Raw genomic sequence first — 11,173 nt, 5'->3', positions numbered from 1 at the left:
TCTTTCCTGCATCCTTCTTTTCCTTGTTCTGTTTCCCCTCTCTTATTTCTCTCGCTCCTCCCAGTACTCTCCATTTTTATATATCACTTTTCCTAGTTTCTTACCTGTCTGTTTATTCATCTCTCTACATCTTCCGTCACTTCATTTCCTTCACTTTCATCGTCATCTTCAGCATATTTTTTCCTTTCTGCAACACTCTGCATTTTCAGTTTAACCTTCTCACTTTTTCTCACCCATTTTCTCCATCATCTCTCTAGGTTTCCTCTCCCTTCTTCATCCTCCTCCCTTTCCCTCTTCTTCCTCCCTACAACACTCTACACATTCAGTTTAACCTTTCTCACTATTTCTCACCTTTTTTCTCCCTCATCTCTCTAGGCCTCCTGTCCCTTCTTCATCCTCCTCCTCTTCCCTCTTCTCTCCTCCTCTCCTCCTCCTTCTCCTCTTTCCTACCCTCCTTCATACCACACTCTCCTCCGCCTGCAGCATCTGATCAACTGGGCAGTACACGTCGCTCTTCACACCTGGCGGGTTGTCATCGATCAGTTCCTTAGGTGAGTGTTGTTGTAGGACCAGCGGCCGGTATAACTCGGAACGTTTGCTTCCCGACTGAAAAAGAGAGAGAGAAAAAAAAAGAAACATGAGTGTAAGAAAAAAAAAAAAAAAAAAAAAAAAAAACATGAGTATACAAAAAAAGAAACAAACTAAAAAAGGAAAAAACGAGCGCAAGCAAAAGCAGTAAAAAACATGAATGTAAAAAAAAACGTGTAAGCAAAAAAATAAATATCAGTGAATCACTGCGAATTTGGGGTTATAAGGTAGTTGAAAAATACTGTGATAATTTTCGTCGTACTAACACCAATCGCGTTTTAAAATAGAGAAATATCATGTAAACATAGCTTTGACATTTTATCAGGTACTTGCTACACGATGTTAGGCATTCATTTTGCCGTCAATAAGGAAAGTACGATATCAAGGACCGTCCATCTTTTCACAGAGTTTGAAAAATTGAATATTATTTACCTTATTTACAGCTTAATCGAAACATAGCATTATCTAGCAACTACTTGATATTATGTTAAAGCGATTTTCACACGATATTTATCTGTTTATAGAGTATAGGCTGATACTACAAAAATTATCAATGTCGACCTTTTCATCTTCCTTGTAATCCATACTTTCCAAGTGATTAATTGGAGGATTATGTTAATGAAGGAGATTTAAGTTCATATAGTTAACGTGGCTACAAAATTGAATAAAATGAATGACCTATAATATTAAAAATAGTCTGAAGTAGTATGGCAATGAACAAGAAGAAATTTCCTGACAATATGTGTGCTCATTATGGTAATCGGGTCAGGCGAGGTATATATTGATTTTATAGGACTGAAAGGCAAAGGAGAAAATTGTTAGTGAGAATTTGCACCTAAGAACTGGGGAGAAAGTTTAATTATTTTACTGGCATAGGTGATTTACAAGTGGAATATTGGGGAAGGAAGGAATAATTAAATGAAAAAATATAAAATCGTGCACTAAAGACATGGACGGGCCTCGTTGTTTGTGTCTTCAGTTCAGTGATTTGGTGACTGGGAATGAAGGAGGCAAAGATGAGAGAGAGAGAGAGAGAGAGAGAGAGAGAGAGAGAGAGAGAAGGTACCTTGAGAGTCTGTACCGTAAAAGGTGTGTGTGGAGTAGTTTAAAATTATCTCATGAGGGAAATTGATGCTGGGCTGGGATGGTGCTGACAGTGTAAATATAAGTAAATGAGTGCACAAAAATAACTACACAGAAATCAGTATTCTCTTTAATCCCTTCAGTACGATGACATCTTACTGAAATAGTCTCGATATCTCCAGACGATTTTATTCAGTCTAAGAGATTTTCTGACCGGGAAGAAGTAGACACAAGATTATATCCTTTCTTAGCACTTCTTCGTGACTAGCACCATTTTCTAGTATTAATCCACTAATACAATCCATCGTTCGAAATAGTGGGAGGGCAATTTTAGGCCAAGTTAAGATGGAAGGAGTATAGTTGTAAGCATGTTGAAAACTGTATCAACTACCCTTGGAATGCTTGAGTTTCCCTTACCTAAAGATAAGTAAATAAATAAACAGATAATAATAATAATAATAATAATAATAACAATGTCTGGTTTTAGCGTGAAGGAGATAGCCAGGAGCGTCAGTGGAAGCAAAAGTCTTGAATGTTTGTGCATATCTTCCTTCAGATCATTAGATAGCGAGGAATGCATGGGATAAGGGGGGGAAGTTGGAAAGAGTTTAGATGACAGTGTGAGTCGAGTTAGTAAAATTCTTGGTTAACCCTTTCCTGGTCGGGGGTACTCTATATGCTATTTTTGATGTCGTGGTTATTACAATCTTGGGACTTCGTAGATAATTTGAGCTTATTTTGGAGACGATTTGTGCTAGAGGGGTAAGATACAGCCTCCATTAACCCCTTGACCATGATGGAGGTTTCGCAAATTGTGTAAAATCGTCTACACACACACACACACACACACACACACACACACACACACACACACACACGTCCTCAAACTGAAGGGACTAAGGGGGTAGGATGGATGAAGGGTTGCAGTAATTATCTGATAGTGATGGAATAATTTTGACTATATGTGTGCAGTGAGTCAGCTTAATTAGTATATATTATGAAAGTGCATCAGGTATTAATGATCTGACGTGATTTACATGTAATGACCGTGATTTGGCTTTGACCTGAACCTCATTATCTGAAATTGACAGCTCGTTCGACGCAATGTGATTTATTGTGATTTATTTTTATTTTTTTTTCTGACTCCTACGTAACTCCTTCTCTTTGTGGTCTGCCTCTAACCCCTTTTTTCCGCCCTTGTCTCACTATTTCTCTGCCTGTTTACCTTTTACCTATCTATAACTTTCTGAGGAAAAAATAATAATTTCCATCTATCTCTGTCCATCTGCCCATTTGATTATCTGCCCACCTATTTTCTGTCTATCTTTCTCCATCTGCACACCTTCGTCTATCTATTCAATCTGTCTTTGTCTCTAGCCATCTATCTGTATCTGTTCATCTTTATCCATCAATTATCTATCTATTTGTATCTGTCTATCTATATCTCTTTATATATCTGTCTATAACTATCTACCTCTCTATCCTGTGTATTTATTTATTTATTTTTATTCCTACCAAAAGACCTCCCGGCCACTGTGTCAACTCAACACTAACTCCACTTCCTACTCCACATCACCTTCCATCGTGTACTTTCCTCCACTGTCTCTACCTCTTGTTCTAGGTCTACTTCTTCTCCTCCTCCCACCTCTCGCACTCTCACATGCCATCCATCAGTGAGGAATATAGTGAAGAAAAAACAGTGAAAGCAAAATAATGAGAGTGAATAAAGAAGGTGAAAAATGCAAGAGTGAAGAGAAAGTGAGTTTACAAGAGCGCACAGTACAACAGTGAAGAGTACAAAAATGAAGAGTGCTACAGTGATTTGTACAACGGTGAAGAGTAGATCGGTGAAGAACACAACGGTGACGTGTACAACGGTGAAGAATACAGTTGTCAGTCGTAATACAATGAAAAGTGCGACTGTGATAGTGACCTGTACAGCAGTGGAGAGTACAGTAGTAAACAGAAGCCTACAGCAGAGAAGAGTACAACGGTGGAGGATAAATATGATTCGTACAATAATGTAGCGTGGCCCCCCCCCCCCAAAAAAAAAAAAAAAAAAAAAAAAAAAAAAAAAGCCGCAGTGAGGAGAACACACACACACACACACACAAAAGCAAAGCAAGAAAATGCAACAGTGATATGTAGACCAGTAATAATATCAAAGACAAAAAGGTACAAAGGAGGAAAGAATCGTCAGAAAAGAACAAAATAATGAAAGAGAATGAAATGGGGATATATGCAACAGTGAGAGAAAAAAAAAAACGGGCATAAACAGTATCAGAACTAAACAACCCAGCGAGGGAAAAAGTGCAACAGTGAAACGAATAAAGGACGAAAGATTTAGCAGTGAAAAAAGAGAGAAAGGAGATAAAACAGGTTAGCCTAAACAGAGTACCAAACCCAAACAATCCATCCCTTCCTCCTCTAAAGCAACTACGACATAATTATTTGATGGTTTAATTTATAGGCAGGGGGGCGGAGGGGGTCGTGGGGGGCAGGGGGAGGGCGAAGGGGGGGCTGTGGAGGTGGCGGGGTGGGGAGTTGTGGGGAGCGAGAAAGGAAAAAGGTAGGGGACGTGTGGGTGGCAGGTAGGGCGAGAGAGGAACAAGATGGGGGAGGCTAGGGTGGGTCAGAGGGAGGGTAAGGGGGTGGAAAGGGGTAGGGTAGGGTAGGGGGCTGGAAGGGGGTAGGGTAGGGGGCTGGAGGGGGCTGGAGGGGGGGATAAAATATAGGCTTTGATATACTAGGGACCCCGGCACCATCAGCGATAAAAAGGTATTGTTTTAAAGAGGGATTACAAATGTGTGTGTGTGTGTGTGTGTGTGTGTGTGTGTGTGTGTGTGTGTGTGTGTGTGTGTGTGTGTGTTTTCGTATATGCTTGTTTGAGTTCTCCCTTCCTAAATCATTCATACTTATTATGCATTTGGAGGGAGAAGCTTTTGCATTTAAGTAATTCTTGCACATTGTCATCGAGCGTAGACAAGGAATGCTACGTATATTCATCCTTTTATTTTTATTTTTGGTGTTCTAGAGCGCCATTGACGCACCTCCCGACCCCCCCACACACACACAAAAAAAAACTACATCGCTGGGAATAGAATCGTGTGTTTATTGGGGTGATGTATGGGCACTGATTCCCTGATAATAATAATAATAGTAAAATAATTAAAAAAATAATAATAATAATTTCTTTGCCTGATCTAGACGTTCATCTTGGGTCCAGTTACAAAAATGTCACGAGTCTCTCTCTCTCTCTCTCTCTGCTTACAAAGAGATCATTTGCATTACTGTCACGTGAACAATTTATCTTCCACAACAAAAAATAAATAAGTGAAAAATAATACCTCTTTTTCCGAATTAACATTTTGGATAATTTTCAAGTTTGAGGCGGAGTATTAATTTCCCGAGGCAACAATATGGAAGAAAAAATATCTAAATTGGTTTGTGTGTACGATTATATTCCAATTTTTTTAAAGTCTTTGAAAACCATTGAGCATGATATGAAACGGGGATTATTTATCACAATTACGTTTGATCTTAATTACACTGGACTAGGATGAGGCTGAGAATATCCACGTTGATGGTTTATGCTAAGCTGCTTTGTAAACAGAAGGCATTATCTTCTGTGCTATAAAACTGAGATATTCTTAGACCTTGTACTTTAGCTATATCTCTTGTGTATCTTATCTGTTCCTCATCTGTCTATATCTTGTATTTATTTTCATTTCTACAGCACCCTCTACTCATTTTTGCCACTTCAGTTCGATGACGTCTCTGTTAGAATATTTTTGCTGTCACTAATCAATTTTATGTAGCTATGGAGAGTTCGAAATTGAGTCATTAGAAACAGCCTTCATGGACACGTACACCACGAGAGGTCATTACTAATCTAAATTAAATCGTCTTCCGGTAGCAAAGAACGACAAGAGAGAGAGAGAGAGAGAGAGAGAGAGAGAGAGAGAGAGAGAGAGAGAGAGAGAGAGAGAGAGACAGACAGACAGACAGACAGACAGACAGAAAAAGAGGAAGAAAGAAAAAGAATGACAAGAGAGAAAGAAAAAGATAGAAGATAGAAAAAGAGAGAAAGAAAAAGAAAGACAAAAAGAAAGAAAAAAGAGAAAAAATCGTCCTTGGGGTAAAAAGCATTAAAAATAAAAGGTATATTTCAGCTATGAACTATTGTATATATTCGTTTATTGAAATGCAAAATAAAAATAACATTGTCCAGTGTGCAGCGTCTGTAGGATAAAATTAATGTTAAACTCTTACACCGGGATTTTTTTTTTTCTGTAAGTTCTCTCTCTCTCTCTCTCTCTCTCTCTCTCTCTGGGCGATTTTATTCATTTTACATTGGGACTTTTTTGTATTTTATGTTCTCTCTGTCCTTGGGTAATTTTGAACCTTTTTTTATGTATTAATTGAAGGGATGAGATCTAGCCTTCGTTAATCCTCTCCTTCGTTAATCCTTCGTTAATCTCTTCCTTCGATAATCCCGTCCACCATTAATCCTTTCCTTTGTTAATCCCTTCCTTCGTTAATCCTTTCCTTTGTTAATCCCTTCCTTCGTTAATCCCTTCCTTCGTTAATCCCTTCCTTCGTTAACTCCTTCCTTCGTTAACTCCTTCCTTCGTTAATCCTTTCGTTAATCCCTTCCTTCGTTAATCCCTTCCTTAATACAACAGTCTCCTATCCCAAGTAAATTTTCCTGGAAGTCTATCTATCTATTGCCAGACGCCTCAATCCCGTTTGGGGTGGCCACAAACAAATCGCCTCCAAGTCGCCCTATCCCCCGCCATTTCACTGCCCTGCTCCCAACTCACACCCCCCTCTCTCATATACCTCTCCACCCCATCCCTCCATCTCATCCTCGGCCTCCCCCTCCCTCTTCCCCCCCCTCCACCTCACTCACATACACTCTCTTCGTCAGTCTTTCACCCTCCATCCTCTCCACATGGCCAAACCACCTCAGTGTGTTCCCCATAACGCTTCCTATCACATCCACATCCACAACACAATAAAAATAAAATAAATAAAGAATAAGAAGTAAGAATAAAACACAAAATCCAAGCGGCTGAATAAAATGAACCAGCTTTAGGAAAATGGATGTAGTGTTTAGATGTAATAATGCACAGTGGGAAAAATGCAACGAGCCATTTTTTATTGTGGATGTATTTTCATTTTGTATTTTTATTACGAACGCTGTACATATGCCATTAGTAAAATTGATAAGGAAATAAAAAGGCGTGAATTAACAGATAGCTAAGCATAGGTTCTTGGACTTTCTCTCCTCGCATTCTTTTATCATTTCTTTTTCCCATCTTTTCCTTTCTTTTCCGATTCCTCTTAGCTTCTCTCCTCTTTTCTCCTCCTGTCCTCTTTTCTCCATTTTCTTTTACTACATATTTTTTTTTTAGGGTATACATAACTAGAATACCATCTCTAGAAACTAAACCTCTCACTAGCCCAGCCAAAATCACTCAATCCACTAAAATCCCCGTTACTAGAGCGGATTAATTTTTACCTGAAGATCCCTGACCCCTCACTGCTCGGTTGATCTTTAAGTGCAGTCAGATTGGATGTCAGTTTATCTAGTAACCAAGGAGATTTATTTCAGCCTCAAACCTAAAACTAATTGAATTTTACACAGCCTCGACTCTGATAGTATTCAAGGTGTCTGAGTGACCCAGTTCCATCAGGTGAAAGCAGTTCGATTGTATCCTTCCCATTTCTGTCCATCCCTCTTATTAAAAACCACTCCAGCCACCCAGTCCTAGGCCCCATAGGTCCATCAAATCCTCTTTTAGCCCAGCCCAGTCTGTTTCCCTTCTTAACACTTTCAGTCCGACCTGTTCCCCCCTCAGCCCAGCCTTCCCAGACTAACCATTTCACCTCAGTACTAGTCTTAGTTCAACAGAAATATTAACCCTCTCAGCCCAACTCAGTCACCTCCAAGCCCAACCCAGTCCCCTCTCACACTAGCACCCTCCTTACCTGTCTCATTTTAAGTCACTCTTCCTCCTCAGCCTTAGAAAGCCACTCTCAGCCCAATCCAACTACCTCCAGCCCTTATCAATCTCGTTTAAACTAATCTTCGCCCCCATTCTATATTCAGGCAAGGCATGTTTCTCACAGCTCATCCCACATCTCTCTCAGCCCAAGAAAGTCCTACTCAGCCCAACATTAGCCACACCAGCCCTTTCCAACCCCAACCCAACTCCCTCCCAGGCCCAACCCAGTCCACTCCAGCCTCTCCCACGCCCTCTCTAACCCCTCCCAAGCCCAACCCAGCCCACTCCAGCCCCTTCCAAGCCCAGCCCAGCCCACTCCAGTCCCTTCCAAGCCCAGTCCAGCCCACTCCAGCCCCTTCCAAGCCCAGTCCAGCCCACTCCAGCCCCTTCCAAGCCCAGTCCAGCCCACTCCAGCCCCTTCCAAGCCCAGTCCAGCCCACTCCAGCCCCTTCCAAGCCCGTACCCACCGATACGCCAAACCAGCCACACCCCATTAGGGAAATTGAGACGGCATTAGGTACCCATCAGCCACTTGGCCCTGAGGCGGATAACAGACCTCCCCCCCCCTCCACACCCACACCCAGCCCGAGATAGGGAGATAAACCACACCCAGGGAGCTATACGGGTATCGCAGGGGGCCTTATAGGAGTTACGTAAGGAGGAGAAAGGGATAAAGTAGCCTAGAGGAATTTTAAAGGAGAGCTGGATAAAGAGGATCGATGTATCTAGGAATTACAAAAAAAAAGGGGGGGGGGATTTATTCAAAGTTTCATCACACAGATAAAATGATAATTGAAAGTCAGAGATCACCATTGATACCACAGGGAGTTTTGGGGGAGTTACGTGAGGAGGGGAAGAGGAAAAAGTAGGTCATGAGAGTTTTATTTTTAGCTTAACATCAAACGATTTTATTCAGCAGAACATAATTCTAGGAGCGAGAGTGGTGATGTCGAGAATGTTAACCTTTGATCATCCTGGAATTATACTCGGCTGAATGAAATCGTCTGTAGACTAAGTTCCTGTTGTGTACACTGTCCTGGAAAGAGTAAGAGGAGAGTCGGATAAAAAAAGCTGAGTTAGTTAACTGATATGAAGATAAAGGAGGAATTTGATCAAAGGTCCACCACTCACTGTTACGGAGATAAGACATGCTAAGAGACCTATACGCTTATCAGAGATGGTTTTTTGGAGTTAAATAAGGAGGGTGGGAAAGTGTTACCCGATGGAGTTTCAAAGAAGGTTGAGTAAACCAAAGTAAGTGGCAGGTTGAAGAAAGCAATTAGTGAAAGGTAAATACGTAAGGGTAAATGAAAGTAGGACAGGTAGGAGCTAATTAAACGCTTGCCGGATAGTGGATAATGAAGGCTAAGTGAAAAGGGTAATAGGATGATAAGGACAATTAAGTGAATATCCAAATACATGTAAGGATTTTATAGTAAACTTCATGAGTTAAAAAAAATAAATAGAGGAAATAGTATACCCTTTTTACATTAACTTGGCCCAGATTTTCGTCGCTTTGCAGCTGATTTCACGTTGCTCACTGACAGAAAAAGACTATGCAGCGGCCCTACATCTTTTTCACGGCACTTCTTCGTGACTAGCAGCATATCCTAGTATTAAAGTGTTACTAAAACTGAGCATTCAAGATGGAGAGATGGCAAATTTAGGCCAAGTTATAAAAAAAGGAGTATAGTCGTAAATTAAATACAGGGGCAAGCGAATGTAAGCAAGTGGAAATTTTATGGCACTCAGTATGGCGATTTTTTCTTTTTTCTTTATTTATTCTTACTACCTCTTGGACCATTTATTGAGCGTGGAAGACTATTTTAAACACGGGGATTACATATGGCCATCACTATACTCAGTCCAATCTGGTTTGAAGGTAAGTGCTCCGCCTGTGGGATTTGATGTCAAAATCGCTCCACCTACAGTCCACTATGATTGGCTGGTGGGGTGACAGGCACGTATACACACACACACACACACACACACACACACACACACACACACACACACACACACACACACACACACACGCACGCACGCACGCACGCACGCACGCACGCACACACACACACACACACACACACACACACACACACACACACACACACACACACACACACACACACACACACACACACACACACACACACTTCAGACTGAATGAGATCGTGTCTTGCCCTGACTCAATGCTCTCACCCTCTCATTTATACTCTGTACAATATCCACGATATAATAAATTTCTCTCTCTCTCTCTCTCTCTCTCTCTGTCCCCACATCACATCACTAACTTCCTCGCTTCACAGGGTAACAAAACCTCTCTCGCACCACAATAATTGTTTTTGTCTCATCACTCACTTCCCTCGCTCCACAGAATAACAGCCTCACTCGCACCACAATAATTCTTTTGTCCCATAGCTTACTTCCCTCCCTCCACAGAATAACAAATCCTCTTTCGCACCACAATAATTCTCTCATACTATCACATCCCTCGCTCCACAGAATGACAAATCCTCTCTCACACCACTATAATTTATCCTCTCGCTCCACAGCATCCCTTGCTCTCCGACATCATTACCGCAGCCTGCCACTCAAGCAGCGTGACATTAAGTGCCGGTAGAGTGACCCTTATCATTGACACTGCATCTCACGCTGCCTACAGCCTATATCTTATGCTACTCACTCCTTGGCCTTGATTCTCGTAGGCAAAGGAGGCTCCCTAATATCGATCCACCGCCGAACGATAAATAGCAAGACGGTGAACGATGGCTTTTGAAACTTATTGACGTTATCTTCGAACCTCCAACAGACTTTTCAGAATATTGCGTAAGAGTTTCGTCATTCATCGACCGAAAAGTGGAGCGATATTCCGGACCGCGACTGTACAATTAATAACATAAGAGACGCGTAAGTTCCGTGAAAATTAACCTCGGACCATTTTTCTCTCCTAACTCTGATTTTTTTTTTTTCCTGTAGGAGGATCAGAAGGAGGGAAGATTCTGAACTCGCCCTTTCCCTGTTCCTCCTGTGGGAAACAAATCTTAATTACTTGACGCTTTTTCCTGCAAGTTACATTTCCCAGGAAGGACGAAGAAGGGAGAGAGTAGATACAATTTCCATGTTATTTCTACTTTTTTTTTCTAGTATATTCTTGCCACTTCCAGACGATTTTATTACTCTAAGAAGGGATTTTTAGATCTAGAGGGCTTTGGTGTGGTCGTCATTAACCTCATTTCTGCTGAATGTTTTTCCCACTTTGAAAAAATAAATAAATAAAAAATAAAAAGTCGTGTGATGGTTTTTAAAATAAAGTGGAAGATATTTGTCAGACTGGAGGGCTTGAGAATCTGTAGGAGGAGGACCGCAGAAGAGGATGCTGTGTGTGTGTGTGTGTGTGTGTGTGTGTGTGTGTGTGTGTGCAGGGTTAGCATAGTGTGGGTTGTGCATATTTTGAGAGCCATGCATATGAAATGGTGTTGTGTGTGTCT

At 41.1% G+C, this 11,173-nt stretch overlaps 1 protein-coding gene across 1 annotated transcript in view; it reads right to left on the bottom strand.

Moving 5' to 3' along the window:
• Positions 1 to 456: 456 nt before the first annotated feature.
• Positions 457 to 11,173, bottom strand: part of LOC145394132 (uncharacterized) — a 244,527-nt gene continuing 233,810 nt past the window's right edge. Inside the window, exons 17-18 of the mRNA XM_080268112.1 lie at positions 918 to 920; positions 457 to 606 (exon numbers count right to left, since the gene is read on the bottom strand). Coding sequence (XP_080124238.1) covers positions 457 to 606; positions 918 to 920 — 153 coding nt within the window. The remainder of the gene's footprint in view (positions 607 to 917; positions 921 to 11,173) is intronic.

The sequence above is a fragment of the Coenobita brevimanus genome, chromosome 26, assembly GCF_032717465.1.
Source record: "Coenobita brevimanus isolate Jiangsu-jjx chromosome 26, ASM3271746v2, whole genome shotgun sequence".
Classification (NCBI taxonomy): Eukaryota; Metazoa; Arthropoda; class Malacostraca; order Decapoda; family Coenobitidae; genus Coenobita; species Coenobita brevimanus.
Note: the sequence above shows the minus strand (reverse complement) of the source record. Positions and strands in the feature narration are given on the sequence as shown.